This window comes from Anolis carolinensis, chromosome 6, assembly GCF_035594765.1.
Source record: "Anolis carolinensis isolate JA03-04 chromosome 6, rAnoCar3.1.pri, whole genome shotgun sequence".
NCBI classification, from domain to species: domain Eukaryota; kingdom Metazoa; phylum Chordata; class Lepidosauria; order Squamata; family Dactyloidae; genus Anolis; species Anolis carolinensis.
The window spans coordinates 89,319,291-89,343,754 of NC_085846.1; the positions used below are offsets into that span (position 1 = coordinate 89,319,291).

General features: G+C 40.1%; 1 protein-coding gene across 6 annotated transcripts in view; it reads left to right on the top strand.

Annotated features, from left to right (window-relative positions):
- Nucleotides 1–24,464, top strand: part of thsd7a (thrombospondin type 1 domain containing 7A) — a 339,030-nt gene that overhangs the window by 267,943 nt on the left and 46,623 nt on the right. For all 6 annotated transcript variants that reach the window (XM_062957499.1, XM_062957495.1, XM_062957498.1 and 3 more), the window contains 2 exons: nt 8,663–8,857; nt 13,360–13,623. In XM_062957499.1, coding sequence (XP_062813569.1) covers nt 8,663–8,857; nt 13,360–13,623 — 459 coding nt within the window. The remainder of the gene's footprint in view (nt 1–8,662; nt 8,858–13,359; nt 13,624–24,464) is intronic.

Consider the following 24,464-nt stretch of genomic DNA (forward strand, 5'->3'; position numbering starts at 1 on the left):
AGCCAGGGGTCTGCATCTGCAGCTAGCCTCAATTCCTGGGACAGTTCGTGTGGTTGGCCACTAGGTGGGGGCTTTTCCTTCGCTGTGGCTCTTGTCTGCACCATCAAACCCAGTTGTTCTTCCGTGAACACAGTTCCGACTTCCCCCAGGGCCGAATAGTTTGCATCGGGCATTCGAGATAGGGCATCTGCCATCCTGTTCTGGGTCCCCGGAAAGAACTTCAGCTTAAAATTGAAACGGTTAAAGAACTGTGCCCATCGCAGTTGTTTTGCATTCAGCCTTTGAGGGGTACGTAAAGCTTGCAGATTCTTGTGATCAGTCCATACCTCAAATTGGGCCTCGGTTCCCTCCAAGAAATGCCTCCAATGGGATAGGGCAGCCTTCACTGCGAAGGCCTCCTTCTCCCACACCCGCCAATTCCGTTCCGTTTCCGTGAACTTTCTTGATAAATAAGCACACGGTCTTAGAGCACCCTCATCATCGGCCTGCAACAGTATTGCTCCATAGGCCGCCTCTGATGCATCACAATGAACCACGAAAGGTTTGTCCCGTTGGGCATGAACTAATATGGGTTGACTTGTGAACCTCCTTTTTAATTCCTCAAACGCCTCTTGGCACTCAGGCGTCCAGTTCAGTTTCGCACCCGGCGTCTTAGTCTTACGAGTCTCCCCCACTCCCTTAGTCTTTAGTAATTCTGTCAAAGGCAAAGACAGCTTGGCAAAGTCTTTGATGAACTGTCTATAGAAATTTGCAAAGCCTAGGAATCCCTGCAGCTGTCTTCGAGTCCTTGGAGGCTCCCACGCCAATACATCCTGCACCTTGGCGGGGTCCATAGCTATGCCTTTTGTGGAAATGCGGAACCCCAAGTAGTCTAACTCCGTTTTGTGGAATTCACACTTGGAGAGTTTGGCATAAAGCTGATTCTCCTTTAATCTCCGCAAGACTTCTCGAGTCAGCCTAATGTGTTCAGCCAGTGATTTACTGTACAAAAGAATGTCATCGAGAAATATAATAACCCCCTTATATAGCATGTCACGAAAGGTCTCATTTATGAACTGCATGAACACCTTTGGACCTCCGCACAAGCCAAAAGGTAAAACTTTAAAATGGTACTGCCCAAGGTGACAATTAAAAGCCGTCTTCCAACAGTCTTCATCTTTGATTCGAATCCTATAAAAAGCCTCCCGCAAGTCCAGTTTGGTAAAGATGCGTGCCTCGCCCAATTGCGCCAACATCTCTGACATTAGGGGAAGCGGGTATTGGTTTGTGGTGGATATTGCGTTAAGACCTCTATAATCCACGACCAATCTTAGGCCGTCTGCTTTTGGCCTGAAAAATACTGGCGCTGCCATGGGGGACTGAGATGGCTCGATGAAGCCTCTCTCTATATTTTTGTCAATAAATTCTCTGAGTGCCCTTTTCTCTGGTTCCGACATTGCATAGAGTTTTGGCTTAGGTAGTTTGGCATTGGGGTCTATTTCAATTGCACAGTCCGTCTTCCTATGAGGGGGCAACTGGTCACACTCCTTCTCACTGAACACCTCTGCGAATTCATGGTAGACTCTGGGAACGCTTTCCAGTGGTACCCCCTGTGACGTGGCTGCTATCGCCCCCTCTGGCTCCAGTACCTCTATGTCTTTCGGGGTACTCTCAAAATTGCAATTTCCATCCCAGAAAGTAAATGTCTCCCTTTTCCAGTCAATCTGAGGGTTTTGCCATCTCAGCCAAGGAACGCCCAAAATGACTGGCTGATGTGCCATTGTTGAAATCACAAATTGCAATGTCTCAGCATGAGAACCCATAGTCATTCTTAAAAACCCTGTTTTTTCTGTTACTGGGACTCCGTATGCTGGGCTTCCATCCAATTGTGCGAAGACTACTGGTGTCTTCAGTGGGTTTGGCTCCACCCCCAACCTGTTTGCTAGTTCGGGAGTAATTAGGCATCTCGTGCACCCACAGTCCAACATAGCATCTGCCTCTACCTGAATCCCTGTCTCTGGGTTCAACAGCCTCACTCTGACTCTCACAATGTCACAATTTACTCTTCTCAACTCACCCCCTTCGCCCTCTGGTGGTTCGATCTGTTTCCGGGCGTTCAAAACAGATCCCGGTCGTTTCCCGGTAACTCCAGGTCCTCCGCTTCCTCCATCTCTTCTGCCTGAAGCTGCCCTGGGGCTAAAGCCGTTTCCGTTGCCATGGCAGCTTTCCCTTTTGCTAGTTTGGAGTTCTGGTGGGGCGGCTTCTGGCTGTGATGCCTCTCTCCTTTTGTCTCCACGCCTGTCCCTTTCGGACACTCTGCCGCTCGATGTCCCTCGCGCCCGCAAGCGAAGCAGGCCCCCCTCCCTGCTCTCCTCTCCCTGCTGGTCGACCTTCCGCGACGAGGGGAGAAGCGCCGTGTTGCTGCTGTCGGGGGGTTGATTCTGTTGCTCTCCCTTGGACGACGAGAGATTTGCTGTTGGTCCACCTCCACGCGCCCCGCTAACAAAATCCAGTCCTCCAAGTCTCTTGGATTTCCTCTGTGTAAAGCCCACTCGAGCACCTCAGAGCGTAAACCAGCCCTGAAATATTCCAGTTTGGTGGTGTCGGACCAGTCCCTAATCTTCCCCGCTGTGGCTTTAAATTCCAGGGCGTATTCTGACAATGTCCTTCCTCCCTGGTATATCCTTTTGAGTTGGGCCTTCCCCCTCTCCTCTGCCAAAGGGTCTTCGAATCTCTCACGGAGGGCTCTTAGGAAATCCTCCAGGCAGGCCAGCTCCCGGGCACCAGTATCATACATCTGCATTAGCCAGTCTGCAGCTGCTTCTTTCAAGTTTGCCCCCACCGTGTGGATTTTTGCGCTTTCTGAAGGGAATTGGTCCCCAAAATCCTCCATGAAGTGTCTTACGTTTGTAATGAAATAAGACAGCTGTTTGGGGTCCCCGTTGAACTTCACCCGAAATTCTCCCTTCCCAGGCATTTGGCTCCTTCCTGACAGGCCCGTGGGGAAAACTGATGTCCCCTGCTGAGGCATCTCATCCTCATAGTCCTGTGGACCCTCCCCGGCAAAGGGACGGGGTCCAGTGCCTCTCCCGGGCAGCCCTCTCCTCTGCTCCCGTTGCTCGACTGTCGCCCTCCAGGACTCGTTTACCTGCCGCTGCATCAGATCCATCTGTCGAGAGAAAGTTTCAAACATTTTCTCCATCGCATCTAATCTCCTCTCCATCCTTCTCATCTCCGGGGCTCCCTCTCCGTCTCGCTGCCAATCTCCTCCCATCTGGATCTTCCGTCTCACCGTCACTCCCCTGCCTGTGGGTAACTGGGTGGAGGTCAGCGGCTTCCACGACGGGTCCGAGGGGTCTGTCCCCCCTTCGCTCAACGCGGGCGATGGGTTCCTTTCCTCTCTCAACTCCTCGGCACCTCGAGGGTTCGCCTGTTCTTCTTCCAGGAAGAGGAATTCCTTCATGGTTTCTCCTCCATCAGGGTTCATGCTCTCACCGGAGAGACCTTTCCTCACGGGATGAGCCGGAAAAAAAAAAGGGAGTAAAAGCTTAATGTCCGTTCCTGGAAGGTGTAGGACCCAAGAAATAGGCTCACATCGCTGGTCGCAATGGAAAACTTTATTGAATCCGCCTTGCCAAGATGACTGCAAAAGCTTTTACTGACTCTCTTCCGCTTTTCCCCTCAGTATATGGGGTTGTTGCCTTCCCCCTCCTCCTTCTCCATCCACACCTCCCTTTCCTTTTGTCCTTTCCCACGTTTGAAGACCAGACCCTGTCATAAATCAGCCTATCCCGCCAAATGGTCTCCTTCCTCTGTCCTCTTGTAGTCAGGCTGCGAAAAGACCAGCTTTGATGATGCTGTTCTTTGTTGCACCCTGACAGGTAAGTGCCTAGATTTGAATGGCAACTGCGTGAGATGTGGTATTTGGGTGTGGCTTTCAACTGCATATGGTAAATGTTTTCTCCTATACTTTGTTCATTTTTAATTCCAAAACGTAATGTACTTTCTGGATAGCACTCGTACAGTATGCTATTCTACAGGGGAACCTGTAGAATAGCATAGGAAGTAACATATGAAACTATGGAAAGTGGAAGAATCCATTAAACAAAACAAACAAAAGCTTGTTGTGTACTTTAATTTATATATAGGTGCCCTATTTAACCAAAAGGTTAAAATCGTCAATGGTTAGTGCTTTCGAGGCTCTCCTGACTTTAGTATCATAGGCAGTATGGCTCTCAATAAGTTTTGAGCAGCACTAGCAAGCACATTCTATGTCATGTCTCACGTGTTTTTGTGGGCTGCCTATAGGCATCTCATTGGTGTCAGTAGAAAGAGAACGCTGGTTTTGAAAAGCCTTGAGTCTGGTGCACTGATTGGTTCTCCGGCTACCTTCTGATAGTAGAGATTGTCACGTGTAATATTTCACCATTCAGTGCCCCACATGATGAATCGTTTTTCAAAAGGAGATAAGTGCATTAAAAGGAAGCCATGGAATTTAAAGAATGTATAGTATGATACCAATATATATGGTTTCACATAGCCATGATTTCACTTATTTATTTCGGATCTTCTATGCCAGTCTCACCTTCTTCTCAGTACTTCCATCATTCAGCCTAATGAAAATAATAGAATTTGCTGTTCTCTACATTTTCACGTATCCATGCAAAGTCCAGGAATGTATCCCCCGTGGATAGAGGGTTGTGTTGTATTGTCTTTGAGCATAAGAGAGAATGACAATGATAATGAATGAGGTTACTTAAATATGATTAAAGCCAAACAGCATGTCTCATCTCAGAGACTTCATGCCATTTAATTCCATGAGTTCACTGTAAATTGGAGATATCCTTCTTTTAGAGGTGATGTAATTTGGCAGTGTTTGCACTAAGGATATATATATTTAAATGCACCCAAATGGCACTAATTTGCATATACAGAATGGACTTTGTACCTAATTATCCCCACAATAATCATTTATCAGTTATGGCCTCTTGTGGTGTAGTTCAGAAAAATGCAATCAGCACTAATTAGATCATTTTGTCTCCAAAATCTGAAGTGCATTTTATTACATATCACTCTTCTGGGAGACCCTAAATGTTAAATAAGGGAAGCATGTGTTAAGTGAACAGAGCCCCACACTAAATTTGATTATACTGGCAACCGTGTCTTTGTGTTTTATGGAAAATGTTTCAGAATTATTTGTGCTTTATCCAGAATAATCACATTTGTTATCCTCATTGCTAATGCCTGTAATCAATTTGATGTAAGTGGGTGTTCTTAATTATTAGTCTGGCATTGTGCGATAAGGTGCTCTGGGGTGGCCCTGGATGCCGTTGGCACATGTAAAAAAGTACTGTGGGCTTGGCTGAAAGAACATAACTCTTAATTATATTTAGGATTCACATGGGGAGGTATTAACCATTTCATCTCTTCTTCCACAGTAATGTCTGTCATCAAAATTCTCTTCCCCACACAAGAAATATTTTAGTGGACTTTTGTTTATAATTTTTTAAATCATTGAAAGACATTTTGATATGCTGCCATCCTCCCTGCCTCTCTATCACTTTTAAAAGGCAGGATACTTACAAAAAAATGATGAATATATCTTTGAAAATCAATTGTGTGCCAAACTGCTATGGTACTATGCACCCAGTACACTCTTTGACACTATTTGTTTTCGTATTTTATTTATTTAGGGACCCAAAGTGTGTTACAGAGGTTGGGGAGTGATTTGATTATGTGTTCCTGCATAGAAGGAGATTGGAAAGCCTTTGCAGTCTCTTCAAACTCTGTGATTCTATTCTTCTTTGATTCTACAATACAAGTCAAAATGCACTAGTAAAAATACATACAGTAGAGTTTCACTTATACAAGCTAAACGGGCCAGCAGAAGCTTGGATAAGCGAATATCTTGGATAATAAGGAGGGATTAAGGGAAAGCCTATTAAACATCAAATTAGGTTATGATTTTACAAATTAAGCACCAAAACATCATGTTATACAACAAATTTGACAGAAAATGTGGTTCAATACGCAGTAATGTTATGTTGTAATTACTGTATTTATGAATTTAACACCAAAATATCACGATATATTGAAAACATTGACTACAAAAATGGCTTGGATAATCCAGAGGCTTGGATAAGCGAGGTTTGGATAAGTGAGACTCTACTGTAGTACAAAATTTTAAAAAAGCATTAAACAGCCATTTCAATTAGAATATTAATTCAAAACCTTAAAACACACACACACACACACGAGCAGACCAGTGCCTGTATTTCCAAAATGTGTGCATAGTATGTACTGAGCAATTGGTATAACAACACAGGGGGGATATTCTGTTCCACTGGAAGTAAATAGGATCTTAGTCATGGTAGATAAATTCTTTTAGGAGTATTGGTTTTTGAAAAATCAGTGTTTAATTGAGCATACAATTTTTACTGTTTGATTTTATGTCAAGTTATATATATATATGATAGCTGCTATTGTCATTTTTTTGTCAAAAAATTTCAAACCGGATTGTTGCTGCTTGTTGTATCTGTCTCATGAATAGATGGTCCTTCAAGTATTGCTGGATGGCAGTTCTCACTTTCTTAGCATTGAATATAGTGGAAAGAGCTGATGGAAACTACAGTCAAGAATTATCAGGGGGACCATATATCTCCCCCTCCTCTTGCTCTACGACAACCATTCCAGGCCTTTCCTCATTTCTAATAATAATTGCTTATTGGACAGCTGACGTATTTCTGAATAAAGATCACAGTGTTATAGACTTTGTTATTCTTATAACTTACTGTTATAGATTTGTGCCTTGGAGGCAAAAGTGTATATATCAGTTATAAATGTAGAAAGAGCAAGTCCTGTATGTGACTCTCCATTTGTATGTGTTAATTAATGGTCCTCTGTGTGCCACTAAAAAGCCTTGAACATTTGTGTTTCACTTTTATTGAGTTGTTGTCTTGGTTATGTTACTATATCAGGCGATTTTATACATGTCATTTTGCCATTTAGAGCAGGAGCTGGGTAGTTCCTTAAGGACTGCACTTCTTTGGAAGGCATGACAGCAGTGTGTGACACCAAAGTCACTCCATTAAAATCATATTCACCCCAACATTTTCCTTACTCATCCATTTTTCTCTCTCGCCAGGCATGTAGCCGGTGGGGGGGGGGGGCTTGAGGGGCTTCAGCCCCCCTCCCCCCCAAAAAATTCTCAGGGTGGTCTGCGAGAAGGCCTTACATTTATTATTTAAACTGTTATGTTTATTCATATCATGACCTGATCACCATGCTCAAAATATCCCATATGCATGGGGGTATTGGGATAACAATACAAAAGGTTTGCTAGGGTAGATCCTCACTCACTCAGACTCAGCCCGCCCCCCCGAACCAAAATCCCAGCCCCCCCCCCCAAAAAAATCAAAATCCTGGCTATGGGCCTGTCTCTCGCCATACATTTATTCAATTTCATACATAGATCCTTTCATCCCTCTTTCCAGTGGTTCATAACATACATTTACAAAGTTGTCACCTCTTTCATACACAAATATGCAAGACTTTCACATAAACAACACATGTAAATGACAGATCTTTCTCTCTCACACACATGTACACACATGGCAAAAATACAGACGTGCCAAAGAAACCACCACCTCCTTTTCTTTCTCTCATCATTATTATTTATGCCCTGCTTTTCCCAGAAGATTGGGATCCATTACATTTTTCTGCTTGAGGCAAAGCAACAAATTGCATGCATATACATACCTTGCTTCAAAGTTCATAATACTCAAAGAAGCCAAGTTATGCTGGCAACAATGGCAGAAAGTTTGTCAAACTCCTCTTGCTCTATTTGGCAACCAATTACACCAATTAAATAACAATTTGCTGCCCTTTCATGGCAGCCCAAATCTGTTCTCTGAGGCAGCTGCCTCATATTGTCTTATGATAAGGTTGGCCCTGCTAGGAGAGACTCAGATGAAGCCTGTCAAGTGAAATCATATTTTGATATTAAATGAACTGTAAATCTCAGGAGACAATAGTCTCTCTCCAAGAGGAACCTAACTTGTAGCTCTAAAGGTATTTATTTCTATTTTAAAATATGTCCCTTGATTCTGTTGATTGTAAGTTTCTTTATGCTACTGTTGTTGGAAAGAAGACCTTTTCTGCCCTGTGAAGGTTAAAGGTAGTATTCTGTCTACAAAGAATTCCCAGTGTCCAGTATTCTAGCTTCCTGCTTTCGTAGGAAGGAAATATACTTCTCAAGAGGAAATTTTGCTTTTTTTCCAGAGTTTTAAAAGTGTGTATGAACATTATTATGGTGTATTTAGCACTAGGGCAGATCAATTCAAATTTCAGTAAAACCATTATTTATAGGTTTAGCCATATAGTGATGTTAAATTATATAGGAAGATGGAATTTAATAATAGGTGTTATTATTCCATCTTTTGTGTAATGGTTTGCATTGTATTTCTATGCTGTACTGTTTGCATGAATTGCTGACTGCAATTATGTGGGAGATATGCAGTGTTTTGTATTTTCTCACATTTGAAAACAAATCTATGATGCCAGGGCTCTTCAGGGGAGCTGTATTATTCAACATACTGCCTGGTGTGCTAAATCAAATACGGGTAACAAATGTAACAGAAGACCTACTAACTAGTTATAATTTCTTCCGCTTTTCTGCTTCCAGCTATTACTTGTCGAAAACAAGATGGTGGCCCAGCTGATATTGGCGAATGCCTTAAGTATGCAGGCTCTTTACCACCTTTAACACAGCAATGTCAAATCCCTTGCCAGGATGACTGCCAGTTCACAAACTGGTCAAAGTTCTCTTCTTGCAATGGGGACTGTGGAGCAGTCAGGACAAGAAAGCGCTTTCTTATTGGTAAGAGTTGGAAGATGACAAGAGAAATACTTAGAAGTGATGCTGTTGTTTAGTGCTAGTCATGATATTTTACTGATAGGATTGGAATTAGATGGTCATAAGCTACTGAAGTTCTATTTATTTCCCTGAGTCTACTCTAGTTCTGACTGATCCCATCACATAGAAGGGGTAGAATCCCTACAGTGAATTCTTAAACTTGTCTCCCAGATCCATCCAAGGTCAATTGAAACTTAAACACGGGGTAAATTGTAGGATTGAGGTCTAATAAGCCAAAACTCTTGCCCCAAATTGAGTAAGAAATATGAGCAATATGTCTCAAAAAATGTCACAGAAAAACTTTCTCCTGAGTTGTTTTTTATTGCCTATATTTGTGGATTTGCTATACATCCCCACTTTTATACTCCAGTTTCTGATGGATGTTTTTCTTGAGCTGACCATGGGAAATTGTTCCTTCTAGGAGCCTTAAGAAGCAGACATTTTCTTCTACAACAAAGCACAGGGATGAAGAGAATGTTTGATCAAACCAGATTTTTTTAAAGCAAGAAAACTTTATTTTGTAGTAGGTGTGGTTGGTTGGATGTCCCCAAAGGCAAACCCCCAACCCGTCTCTAAAGTAATTGGACATAACCATATTTCAAAACAATACTGCCTGTGGCCTCAGATAATCAAAGGGTAGCATCAAAATATGTATCTGAGAATCTCTTCTCAGTGTCTCCATGGAGAGACATGTGGCAGTAAGCATTAGTGCTGCTCTATCAGTTCAGCCCAGATATAGTACATAGTGCAGTGATCTCAGAAAAAATAAAGTCTTTCCTTATCATTTATTGTAATAGCGTTTCAGTTACAACTGACACAAAAAAAGATTTATGCACCATCTGTACATGTAGATGATCAAAGTAATGTTTGCAATCTGCTAGGCAGTTGTAACAGAAGGGTTGGATATTTGTGACAATGAGTTCCAAGCCATCTTTCATGACAGTGGCCTTATTTGAACATTACTATTTGAATGGAACTTCCCAACTACGATTTTACAATCAGAAGGTCAAGAGGTATTATGAGCATTTACAGGACGAAAACGTCAGAAACATGGTTATATAGCTTGAGTTGCAACCCTATGTACAGTTTGTCTGCTTCAAACTGAACTAAATAAGATTTTAGAAATGAGTATGCATAGTTTTTTGCAGAATTGTAGAACTGGAGGACTTGGATTTGAGTTTGAGCCAGTAGCTAGCTCTCATTTTTATTGATGAAATGCATCTGAATCATAGTGGTAATGTCATAATTAGACAAAGGATTTATACCAGTAGGAGTATTTTTAATTCTGAAGATAGGCTGAGTACTAGAATAAACATTGTCTAGGAAAATGTATATAAAATCTAAACTATAACATTAAAGAAATGTGCAGAATGAACTATTTATTTTTGACAGAGAGTTCTTTTTTGCTCAGACCCTTTTTTTCTCAGACCAAGCAGAAATTGGTCTAAAAATATTCTGAGCATTACCTCATTTGGCTCTCTTCCTCTTTGGGGAAAGTAATTATTCATGAGCCATTGGAAGAGTTCATAGTTTGAGCAAAACAAAGAATTACCCATGCTGTATTGACTGTCTCTGTAGTGTGCTGTTAAACATTTTAATGATCCACTGTCTTTCTGGGATACATAACATCTCATAAAAATTGTATATTTCTTAGTAAAGGAAAACATTACAACAGCAGTTTATGCTACCAGTGAATGGCAACAAGATAGACGCTGATTTCGGTTTTAGATTGAGGTGATATGCTTTTCAAGTAATGATGCATTTAAAGAGAGCTTTTCACAAGACTACTTAAAGCTATCAAAACAATGAGACTGGTACTAAAAGATAGAGAATATCAAACTGTGACAGGTTTATATTTGGTTGCTAATATATAGTACCATTTGTTTGCATGAGTCTTAAAACATGGGCAGATGTGCACAACAGGGCTGGAAATGTTGAATTTCTCATTGGTTACAATGGGAAGGACATCTTCTCAGAGGAATGAAAAAGCTTGCACTATTATAGATTCAAGGCCATTCTGTTTCACCTGCATTTGGAGTGCCGCATGTGGAGTATTCAGGCAGGGGGGAAAACTTTTTAATCCCACCGCTGCCACCAATTTGTAAAGAAGGATGATGTTACTATATCTGCTGCCACCAATATAAAGATTTTTTATTAGTTAAAAGCTGCCACCAAATTATAGCGGTTTTATAATGCTGCCACCAAATGTTAAGGGGATTATCAACTCTTGCCACCACTGTTCGAAGATTTAGCCACTGGCTACTTAGACTTTTAAATCTTGGTTTTTCTTTCTTCTTCTTAAATCTTGATGACAGAGACTGAGATGTTTGAGAGAACAATAACAAGTTTATTCAGGCACAGCTTAATGGTTACAATAACTTTTCTTCTTGTTTGAGGCATGTTACTGAACAGTTGCAAAACTATATTGAGGTGTTCCAAACTTCTTAAAACGTCAGTTCTTTCTCCACTAACAGACTACCTTAAAATAAGCCACCAAACTTATTTTAGACTGACTCAAATAAACTCTTGAGCCTCCCTGATTCTCCAACTGAGAATCAGTCTTCACTGTAATTTATCCGATTACAGACTACCTTAAAATAAGTTGCCAAACTTATTTTATCCCTGATCCCCTAACTTAGGATCAGCCTTCCCTGAGCTTCACCAGAGCCCAGACTAAAATCAACCTTCCCTGTAGTTCTCTGACCACAGATTGCTTGACTGAATTTCTCTCCAAATTCTGCTCTCTCTTCAGGTAACCCAGTTGGCTCCGCCCCCTTCTCCATGGCAACCACTCATGAGAGCAGAGTAACTAAAATATTAACCTTTTTTAAAACACAGTTAAACATGGCATCTGTAAATAAAAAATCACACTTCGTTACACCGCATATTAAAGGTTTACATCAGTTGCTTCCCAGAGAAATGAAATCTACATTAAATTCTAGTCACCTACAGCTAGGGTTACCAGAATAAAAACTGAAAACTGGTTCTGTATTTTTAAATGGTGGTGCGGAAAAGGAAACTCAAACAGGCGTTGCTTATTACAACACCTGAACCCCCTTCCTCATGACCTTTGAAGCTACAGGAACTATTTCCAAGAGTGGGCAACTATGGGACACTTGGGTTGTGTTGGCACCTCAGGAGACTATGGAGGGCTACACCCATCACTCCACAAAATAAACATATTTTGCTCCCATACACCTTTTATGACAGAGCTTTCCAAAGTGTGTGTTGTGACAAATTAGTGCACTAAGTGTGCCACACAAATGTTAACAAAAAATGAGAAAAATCTTGGAAATGTATATTACTGTCTTGCAAATCATATATGTTTTATAAATATAAATAAAATTATTAAGAAAAAGGTTTTCATGAGATATTTTGTGCTCCCACACATTTTTGTTGCAATTTAAATATGTGTTCATATCTCTTATAAGGGGTTTGCTAGTAAAACTGAATTACAGTGTCATGAAATGATGCATGTCTAAAAAGTGTGTCACTGACATGAAATATTTGGAAAACTCAGCTCTATGGGGTTTGAACATGCCTTATTAAACATCAGGATATGACTAGAAGTTAGTGGCAGTTCCCATCTTTAATATCTGTCCAATTCCAAAGTTTAGAAGGCAAAGACCTGCTTTTTTGCACTGCTTGGTGTAAGGGCATCTGGGATGAGAACAAGAGAAGAGTGTTTCACTCAACCAACCCACTACCTGACTTTGTTACCAGAGTTACAGCATTAAGATGGACCTGAGACTCCATTCCACAACAGGAGCATTTGGGTGGATGTCATACATGAAGCTTGAGTTTCGCCCTCATTTCTACTGGAATATCACATACCCCATAGTTGATTTAGCAAATATGCATAACATAGGAGTTGTTGGACTATTCTCTCCATTTGCTCAGAGCTAGAGAAAGTTACTTCTTTGGACTACAATTCCCAGAATTTGCTAGCTATCAAGATTTGTGTGTGTGTGTGTGTATGTGTGTGTGTGTGTGTGTGTGTGTGTGTGTGTATGTATATGTATATATGTATATATCTTTGGTTTTGTTGTTGTTGTTGTGTGCCCATAATTTTTGTTTTACTTATAATGAGCCTATGGTGAACCTATCATGGAGTTTCCTTGGCAAGATTTTTTCATTGCCTTCCTCTGAGGTTGGGGGAGTTTAAGTTGCCCAGAGTCACATAGTAGATTTCCTGGCTGAGTTGGGATTTGAAGCCTGGTCTTCTGAATATCTAGTTTACTGCTAAAATCACTATGCCATTCTGATTCTCTTATTTTATATAGAGTGCCATTTTAACTAAACTTCTGAAGTGTCGTGCCTAGGGTATTCTGAGTGAAGGATTTGCTTTTGTGTTAATACATTTATGAAAAATCTGTTCAAATAGTTTTGATGAAATAATATTTCTTTTTGCCTTTGTTGCCAGATGTCAGAAAACTCTCTCTGATGCTTTTCCTACTCCCTTCCAGGAAAAAGTAAGAAGAGGGAGAAATGCAAAAATCCACAGCAATATCCACTGATTGAGACTCAGTTCTGCCCATGTGACAAGTATAATGCTCAACCAGTGGGGAACTGGTCAGACTGCATTTTACCAGAGGGCAAAGTGGATGTCCTACTGGGAATGAAAGTACAAGGAGATATCAAAGAGTGCGGGCAAGGCTACCGCTACCAAGCCATGGCGTGTTATGATCAAAACGGCAGACTCGTTGAAACAGCCCGATGCAACAGTCATGGTATTTGAAACAGTTCTCTTTTTCCTTTTCTTCCTGACAGTTAAATTTTTTATACCATGGGGAAAGTAAAGAGAATTTTGTTTTGCTTGGGGGCAGAAGGCACTGTGCTGACATTTATGTTTTGAAAATGTGTTATTACGTTATCCAAGTGTTCAGGGTTAGTGCAGGTAGAATAAATTTTTTCAACATACTGGGATAATGCCTTATCCTTTTCAGGTGTTTTACAGCCAGATTTGTGTGTGAGTTTATTTATACACACAGAAATATACATAGAGTATAGTTGTGTGTATATATAGTCATAGTAGGTTCATTAAAATCATTGGCATTTGCAAACTCTTACTAATTATTACTCACTGTTACTAAACTGTTGATTTCAGTAAGTCTACTTTTAAGTGTCTGGATTACATCTCTGGGGATTACTGGTACATTTAAAAACTGTGTTTGTGTTCATACTTCATTGTGAAATCATAGCAGTCTTGTACAGAATATAGTGCTATCAATAAACTGTATATACTCATGCATAAGTCGGGGGAAATGGCAAGGAGTGTCTCCCAAAACGGGTGTCAATTTATATATAGGTCAATACTGGAATAAGGATCCTGTGATAAGAGTGAGAGGTGAGAAGGGCTCCCACACCATTAACCCCCCTTGCCCCAATCAGAGAAAGAAAGGGCACCCTCCCTCCTTCATCACCTTCTTTTTAACTGTTGGATTTTAATATATTTGCTTATTTTATTGATACCTATCTATATGGCATTGAATTGTTGCCTTTGTAAGGCTGCGCTGAGTCCCCTTCAGGGTGAGAAGGGCGGGGTACAAATGTGGTAAATAAATATTTACGGCAATGTTAGGGGGAGGGTATTTTGGATGCTTGAGGCGGAGAACAGAAGTGCTCACCATTTTTAATAAATACAGTAGAGTCTCACTTATCCAACACTCGCTTATCCAACGTTCTGGATTATCCAACACATTTTTGTAGTCAATGTTTTCAATACATCGTGATATTTTCGTGCTAAATTCGTAAATACAGTATTTACTACGTAGCATTACTGCATACTGAACTACTTTTTCTGTCAAATTTGTTGTCTAACATGATGTTTGGGTGCTTAATTTGTAAAATCATAACCTAATTTGATGTTTAATAGGCTTCTCCTTAATCTCTCCTTATTATCCAACATATTCGCTTATCCAACGTTCTGCCGGCCCGTTTATGTTGGAAAAGTGAGACTCTACTGTACTTTCTACATAAACTTCTTTGCAGAGATATTTCAGTGACCATTTTAGTAGTAGCTTAGGTTGCCTTCTAAACACTAGACTTGAAAAAGTGTTAAGGAAGGGAACTGACATTGACTTCAAGAGCTTTATGGATCTCCCTCTTTTTAAAACTCCAGTTTCCTTTTTGAGAGCTACTTATGTGTTCTGAAAGATAACACTTTATATGCTCACAAATAGCTTCATCGACTGTACTGTTACAGCACTATTATTCCAGTTTAACTACCATGGCAACATTATGTGGAATTCTGGAAGCTATAGTTCAAACATTCTGCACTTGTTAATGTTCTGCCAGCTTCTCTTATACTTGAATTTTATCCAATGTACCAGCTCCAAGCCACATCCCACTTGTTATAGTGCAGTTGTTCCACTTTAATTACCTATCTATACCATAAGATCTCAGGGGGTCTGAGGAGGAGAGATAAAATTGCCTTGTGTGATATTGTGGCCTTTTCGGTGCCAGGCGACAAGGTTTTTAGTTCACTCAGTCTTATATCTGTGGGGATCTTTCAGGGCTTGTTTGGCAGTGGTTATTAGAAGTGAGAATCCTTCATTATTTTTCCCAATAAAAGTTGTGAACATGCATCATGAAAGGGTTGGAAACTGAAAATTGCCTCTGCTGATACTTCTAGCCTGCTGGTAAAGGTTTTGTTGAAACAGAGCCCTGAGATTGTACTATTCCATCTATTCTTATCCTTAGGGTTTCATTCTAAATGAAGCGTATAGCTCTCCCCCCAGTAGACTGCATTAAGTCTTGTTTTGAACCAGTTATGAGTGCTGTTATACCACAGCAAGTCATTGTCTATGATCTTCCAGATAATTTTCACAAGTCTAAATGAGGTTCCTTTGGTTGGATTTCCTAAACCAGTCTGCTACAAAACCTTGGAGGATTTCATGTAAAGCTTAAGTTTTATATAAAGAAAGCTGTGAATTGAGAGGTCCCAGTCCATGGGAAACATAAAACAAACAAACAAAAAGACCTTGAGTCTAACAGAGCAAGACTGGTCCAGTGTCTTTTAAAGGATTATTATTTGTGTAAACAGCTATGAAAGTGCTACAAAACAAAAAGTCATCTATTCCACATTGCAGATTAGCCAGAGCATGGGCAGTGGGCTGATAGAATTACTGTTTTGCAGTATCACAAGGCAAATCTTAGTACATTGGAAGCAGTTCATATTGCTTGTCTAAGGAATCAAGCACAATAGGAATAAATAAGGATGTGAAAATCGTCCTGTCTCAGTTTCATGAAATTGTTCCTGAACACATTTGTATTTTCCTTCTGTCTTTATTTCATGGTTAGTTATAAGATTTTTTTTGTTTCCTTCTTGTTCTAAAATTCACACAGTGTTTTAACACATCTTCCCTATGTACATTTATATGTGCAATTTACTTAATCTATGCATTTTCCTCACTAACTAAAATATGCCTTTGTGTATTTTCCACCAGTTTTAGTCATTCGTTTTTTTTAATGAACATTAGTCTGTAATTTATTTCTTCAGATGCCATTCAAGCCTCACAGGAATCTCAGGCTCTACAAACTCTGGCTGCATAGGAACAGAAATCTCAGTCTCTGACAAAACAGGTACAGGGACAATCATAGACTGAACAGGCCCAACCTCAGGCTCACCTGACAGCTCAGATGGAGGCTGGGCTACAACACCTGGCTCGATAGCTGTATGTGTGAAAAAGATCTTGGAGTCCTCATGGACAAGAAATTAAACATGAGCCAAAAATGTCATGCAACAGCTTAAAAAGCCAATGAGATTTTGTCCTGCATAAATAGGAGTATCGTGTCTAGATACAGGGAAGTCAAATTCTATTCTACCTTGGTCAAATCTCACCTGGAATACTGCATCCAATTCTGGGCACCGCAATTTAAGGGAGATGTTAACAAGCTGGAATGTGTCCAGAGGAGGACAACTAAAATGATCAAGGGTCTGGAGAACATGTCCTATGAGGAGCGGCTTAAAGAGCTGGGCATGTTTAGCCTGCAGAAGAGAAGGCTGAGAGGAGACATGATAGCCATGTACAAATACGTGAAGGGAAGTCAAAGAGAGGAGGGAGGGAGCTTGTTTTCTGCTGCCCTGCAGACTAGGACACGGAACAATGGCTTCAAACTACAGGAAAGGAGATTCCACTTGAACATCAGGAAGAACTTCCTCACAGTGAGAGCTGTTCGACAGTTGAACTCTCTCCCCGGGGCCGTGGTGGAGGCTCCTTCTTTGGAGGCTTTTAAGCAGAGGCTGGATGGCCATCTGTCGGGGGTGCTTTGAATGCGATTTCCTGCTTCTTAGCAGGGGGTTAGACTGGATGGCCCATGTGGTCTCTTCCAACTCTACTATTCTATGATTCTAGGAGTGGTTTAAAGAGCTGGGCATGTTTAGCCTGCAGAAGAGAAGGCTGAGAGGAGACATGATAGCCATGTATAGATATGTGAGGGGAAGTCATAGGGAGGAGGAAGCAAACTTGCTTTCTGCTGCCCTGGAGACTAGGACATGGAACAATGGCTTCAAACTACAGGAAAGGAGATTCCATCTGAACTTTAGGAATAACTTCCTCATTGTGAGAACTGTTCGGCACTGGAACTCTCTGCCCCAGAGTGTTGTGGAGGCTCCTTCTTTGTAGGCTTTTAAACAGAGGCTGGATGGCCATCTATTGGGGGTGCTTTGAATGTGATTTTCCTGCTTCTTGGTGGGGGGTGGACTGGATGGCCCATGAGGTCACTTCCAAATCTATGATTACATAGAGCTGGAGAAAGGGAGGGGAATAAAGGAAGAAAAGAGAAAAATAACGTAAAGAGAGAAATGGAGAATGGGAGAGAGAGAGTGGGAAAGAAAAAGGAGGGCAGGAAGAAAAGAGATAGAAGAAATGGTATGAGGGAGGGAAAGAGAAAGAAGGAATGAAAGCGGGGAGGGGGGGCAGCAGTCCTTCCGACACACAAGTAAAGGAGGGGAAATACAGTAGTATAGTTATATTTTTTCTTGAATATCAATGTCATGTATTGTATATACGAGTGGCGGCAGTATTTATCTGTTTATTGTTCTGTATGTTCTGTAAGCCATCCTGAGTCCCCTATTGGGTGAGAAGGGCGGGATATAAATATTGTAATAAATAAATATGAATTAGTTGACTTCCCTACCACCACCTAACCCTCATTTTGGTAAGATGTGGGAGAGAGATGGAGGCATCAAGCAGCACCTTTGAAACTTTCTGATTATTTTGTCACGAGCTTTCATTATGATCATCCCACTCCTTTAGCTCATCTTTTCAAGATTTCAGTTTGCTTCTTGCCTGCATCTGAAGCATGGAACCTCATGCTAAAATAATTGTTACTCACAAAAGTACTTCACATATCCCTTCCATTTCGTACATAATACATGGTAATTAGAATATCATGGGTTATTGATATATTAGGCATTTTTTTCTTTGAATGCATATTTCCACCTCTGCAGCTGACTGCAATTGTATGGCAGTAAAAATCTATTCAAAATACCCCACAGCCAGCTCCATTTTCTGGAAGCAAGGGATGCCAGAATCCCTTTTACCATGGTAATTCAAGGCTGTGCTATATAATAGGGCCATTGAGGATTATGACCGCCTCCTCCTGTAACTCGTCCCCAGTCTGCATTCTGATGCAACAAAGATTTAACATTTTTTATATAGGTCATGATGCACTTCTTAATTCATGTTGGTTTATTTTTTAAGACCTCGGGCACAGTCAACCAGTCCAGGATGGTTTGTCTGCTGCCTTATTAGTGTGAGATTATTTTCCCCTTTAGCATTAATTAAATGAGATACATTGATTTGTGCTGACTCTACAAAGCTCTGTGTGGTTGCAAGGCTTAGACGGGGGGATTAGAGGGGAATATCTGTGCATCGGTGAATGTTTTGAGAACAGCTGTTGGGAGTATCTATGTGAAGTGCTGGATTTCTTATTTAATTGCTTGGATGTCTGATAATAAACTCTTCATTCCCCATAAGAGTCCATGTGGTCTTAGACATCACTTTATTGTAGATGCTTTTTATCATTTTTTAAAGTCTTTTTCTTTACGCTGAATTCATATACTAGGAAAACTAAGTGCAGAAGAATGGCTTTGAAGATCTGTTTTGCTATCCACCATACATCATACAATATGTGATATTATTTTTAAAGATTTTTAAAAGTATTATTTATTTACATAGAAAAGTGCACCATAAATAAATAGACTATCCCTGACACAATGCTCACGTTGCTCTCATTCTTGGAGTTATTATTCAGACTTTGTTAAATCTTGTTGTATTTCCATGGCCTACGAAACTATTCAACAATCATCCTTTAGCAATTAGTTGAACTACTTACTTAAGAAGTAAATAGTATATATGTGAGGTGTTAAGGATCACAGCTTGGATTAAATTACCTTTCACAAAACTATGCAAGTGATCATTTTAAAGTAATAATTAGTTATAATTACACTGGGGAGATGGTGGCGCAGTGGATTAAACCGCTGAGCTGCAAAACTTCCTGACCGAAAGGTCAGCCATTCGAATCCGGAGAGCGGGGTGATCTCCTGCTGTTAGCCCCAGCTTCTGCCAACCTAGCTGTTCCCAAACATACAAATGTGAGTAGGTCAATAGTTACCACTCTGGTGGAAAGATAATGCTCCATGCAGTCATGCCAGCCACATGAGAGTCGGACATGACTAAGACTTAATGTCACGGGAAAATCTTTACCTTACAGACTCAAATCCCATTGTCATATTATAGAAAACTATTTCCTTTCTCATTATTGTCAACTAAAATACCAGTAGTTATCAGTTTATATCCAACTTCTACCACAAAGTGGTATGCAAGGCAGTTTCCTCTTAAAATATTTTATTTGGGAGGGGGGGATGAAAACTAGAATCTGTTGGCTTCTGGTTCAAAACACACTTTAGTAATGAAAACACTCTTCTCGTAATCATATTGTTGTTTTCATTGTTATTGTTGTTATATGCCCTGAAATAATTTGTGATGTATGACAACCCTAAGGTGAACCTGTCATGGGTTTTTCTTGGCAGAATTTGTTCACTAGTCACAAAAGGAGCAGAATGTTCCCTTATTATATTTGAAGTGTTACTCAGTTTAATTGTGGTACTGGTTAGTTTCATGGTCTGCCTTTGCAATTGTCACATGTAAAAATACATACATGGTCATTTTTTAAAACCAATATCTTAAAATGTACTTATTTAGAACACTTCCTGCTCTGATGAAAATAAGCACAGTTCAGCAGAGGTGGGACTAGACCAGCTAAAACTGTAATAAATGTAATCCCATCCTAAACTAGTGGTGTTGGAAATCATCTCAAAATTACAACTCTCACCTTGCCAAACTTTTAACCAGCATGGTGATTTTGTCTTTTGTCTGGGAGAGGCTTAGATCTGATGTGGTCCTTTCTTTGCCTACTTTTAAAATATCTTCTGCCAGTGGATCTTATCCAGTAATGCAGATCTGTCAGCAGATTGCTGTGCCATCAATTCCTGAGATCAGCTGGTAGAAAGGTATTTGTGCTGAATTGTTGATGATTCTGTCAATCTCCTAAGAAGGTATATTTTTGAAACAGGGTTGTGCTGCCCTTTTTATTTTTCTTTTAAAAGTGTCTTGATGCTGTGCTAGGTAATCAACTACACTAAGCACATTCAGTCGGGGTTTAGTTGAGAGATGCTCTGTTTACTCATCTGCATCTCGCTGATCCATTATCTGAACATGTTGAGACATAAGGAAGACAGTGTGACCATTTTAACTAACATTGCCAACCCCAGTCTTGCAATGAGTCATGACCCATGAGGTGTCCATTAGCATGAAAAACTAGGGAAGCCTCTCTTCAGTAAAGAAGAGACCAAACTGCTGATGCGGAAGATCAATGGCTATGTGCCACTAAAGCCTTGGAGGCTAATCCTGAAAACAAGATAAAAGACATGCGGTGGCTCAATTCATCATTTGATGGGCTCTTGTGACATAGCCATGAATACAAATACTGTCAGGTGGATTGTAAATACCTTTGAAAGTCAAGGGAAATACAGAAAGACATGTCCTTCACTACACCCTGGAACAGCAGTTGGATAGAAACTATTCTTTCAGAGTAAAAACAATAGGAATTTACAATTATTTTTTTACAGGCCCTATAATTTCAAATTTACATTTCCATAAAAGTGGATTTTGATTGTATCAATTCACTTTGAACAGCTGCATCCTACCAAAACATTGCCCTACTTTGTAAGGTTATGTCCACATTATAACAGGGAGCTTGTTAAGCAATAACCAACTCTTAGGTTCCAGTGTCTTACCTTTATTATTTGAGTCATCATCATCATAGGCTATCACTCATGTCCGAGTATGGTTGTCTTCCAAGTTTGGTGGTGGGTTCTGCAAATGACCATAGAGACCTATTCTGCATCTGCATGGTTTTTCACAGTGAGGACATACATTTCCAGATGGAAGGCTGTTCCAACAACGGTTTGCTTGATGCACCTTCCCCTTGGCACATTTTTCCCTGACACCCTTCATTCATGCCTCTTCAAAATACACTAGAAATTATAGCTAACTTCAAGTTAGAGCGCTCAAGAGCTTCCCAGTTCTCAGTATTTATGCCACAATCCGGGGATTATGGGGGGGGGGGGGGACACACATCTACTCCAGCTTGCCAGAACTCAGCTAGCAACCATCACCCAGAGGACCTTTTTATCGGCCACCCCAAGACTGTAGAATGACCTGCCGAAAGAGCTCCAACAGCTAGACGGGCTGTCTAAATTTTATAACCATATAAAGTCCTCTTTCTTGTGACAGACCTACCCAGCCAGTTTTAATCATGAATTTAAAATTCTTGCTCTGTGTTTCAATCTCTGTTATGTGTACTTTAATATGTTTTAATAGAAATGTATTTTAATATGTGTCTTTTATAGAAATACATTTAATATGTGTATTTATAGAATTTTTACAGTGTTGATATGTGTTGACTATGCTGTAACCCGCTATGAGGAGAGGCGGGTAAGAAATAAAATAATAATAATAATAATAATAATAATAATAATAATAATAATAATAATTCATTTGTTATTTGATGTATTTATACTCATCTTGTGTAGTCTCAAGGAGGTCCACATGAATTCTTTCCTCCCTTCATTTTCACAAGAGGGAGAGATGTTCATATAAGGGGGTCCCCCCCCCCCCCCCAGATCTTACATGTATTCTTTTTTCCATATGCCTGCCTGCTATTAAGCTGAGGCATGCTGGTACACATGGCCTAAATATGTGAGAGATGATTAATGTCTTAGTCAGGTGTCGGGACCACTAGGTCATAAGGTTAGGGTTCCATTATTGTCTTTTGCAATTAAGATTTAACCAAATGTGCAGACAGTCAGTTTCATTATGCATCATATGATGTAAGAACATTTAAAACAGCATTGTTTAGGATTTCTGACTCTTTTAAATGAAATTTTAGTCTTTCTTACACAGAAGTCCCCTGCTATTATTTCAGAGAGTCAGTGGGTTTTCTTCCTGATGTCTGTACAGAATTGTAAATGTAAGCTTGTTCCTGTTTGTAATGGTAAAAGGGCTTGCATTGTTTCATAAAGGCAGAACATTTCAGCTGCATTGATGGGAATGATATATTTCTGCTTTAAAAAGGCAGAAATGAGAAAACTATTGACTTTTAGTGTAGAACTATTGGGAGTTGTATCTAAGAATATCTCGAGGGCTGCATGATTCAGAAAAGGGTATGTACAGAGGGATGTTCATCTGCCAGGTTAATACAAAAACACATTTATACCATCACTCATTTATACTTTATCAAAGATAATAAAATATAGAAATAGGCACACATACAAGAATATACAGTAAGACCTCCATAAACATGGAACCCACACCTATGGTTCACTTATTCACATCACGGAGAAATTGTTTCTCTAGAAATTTGCTGGGTTCCCCAAGCATTTCTATGATATGCTTCCCCTAGAAGTTGCCATAGAGGGCCTAGCAAATTTCTAGAGAAGAATTGCACTTAATATACTCTAATTTTTGAGATGTTATTTTTGTAGGCATCCCTTTGGTTGTATTTTAGAATTAACATGTATGATTTGCCCAAAAACCATTTCTTACCACCAGATTTCATTTCTGGAGTAGACCATTATAGACTGATAAATACGATGAACTCAGCAAAACCTGGTTAATGTCTTTTCCCTAATGTAAATCTTGGTGGTATAGAAGGTGGCATCTGGTTCAATTCATAACTTTCTGGTTGAGTATTGATTCTATGTGATATATTTCTGGCTTACCATTATATTTCTAGTGACATATCCTAAGGACATTTTATGCATTACCTCACTTTGCTCTGAGCAAAATAGTTGTCAGTCACCATCTGTATGCCAGTGGTTTTTATGTTAGTTGGCACCCTTAGTTCCATAAGTGGTGTTTTTTATCTGCAGAGTATGAATCTTATTCATCATCCCTTTGCATAATGTGAATAAATGGCAAATATTTACATATCTGACCTTAGGTGTGAATGAGAGTAACACATCTAGTTTTGTTTCTTCTACATTTGTTTAAGAGTGTATTTTTTACCATTCTACACTATAGTTTTTGCAGAGCAGTTTTGCAATCCATAAAAACAAAATGCAATCACTAAAAATCAAACACAATCAAATGTAAGTACCAGCAAATCAGCAACTACAATCAGCAGAAAGCCATTTTCATCACAGTTGTTTACAAGCCTAAGAATTTTCTTTAAAAGAATTTTCTCAGTGTCGAAAACAAAATAGGCAAAAAGCTGATGGAGGGGGAGGATGTTCAACACATGAAATAGGACCTTCTTATTGACACTTGATTCACCTTGGATGCCAAAGTCAGTTGAAGGAAGAATTCCTCAGATCTTAATATATTGGCAAGTAGATGTGGAAATAGTTCATTTTTCAAGTAAGCCCAATTATATAGCACTAGCCAATATTTAAACTGAGGTGTGAAACCTGTGGTTTTACAGCTGTCTAGATACAAGGCTCACATCCCAGCTGTTACTCTTGATGAATGGAATTGATAGACCAAAACATTTCCAGGGTCAAAGGCTCTTCATCCTTAACTTTAAAAATTCATAAGTACATCAGAAATACCTCAAATATTATAAATCAGTGATTTTCAAGTTATCTGACATGGGAAGTCTGCAATTATTATTTTCCCCCAAATATTTCAAGAACTGGTACCATATTTGTACCCGAGGCTGTAATTTCCTTCTTATGTGCCAAAGACTGGCAGCTGAAAGCTCAGGAAAAAGCATTGGTCCCTAGAGTATTTCCCTGGGTAGCACCGTTACTTTCTACTCAACCAGTCTTTGGTTTGGGCTGTCTGGGAGCTCATCTGCACAGTAGAATTAATTCAGTTTGACACTAGTTTAGCTGCCATGACTCAATTCTATAGAATCCTGGGATTTGTAGCTTGGTGAAGCAACCAGCACTCTTTGGCAGAGAAACCCAGTAAAACTAAAACTCCAGGCATGGGTGGCCCCCTGAACTGGCAGTAGTGTTTTCACCTCTCAATCAGTCAGTAAGTCAGTCAATCAATCAATC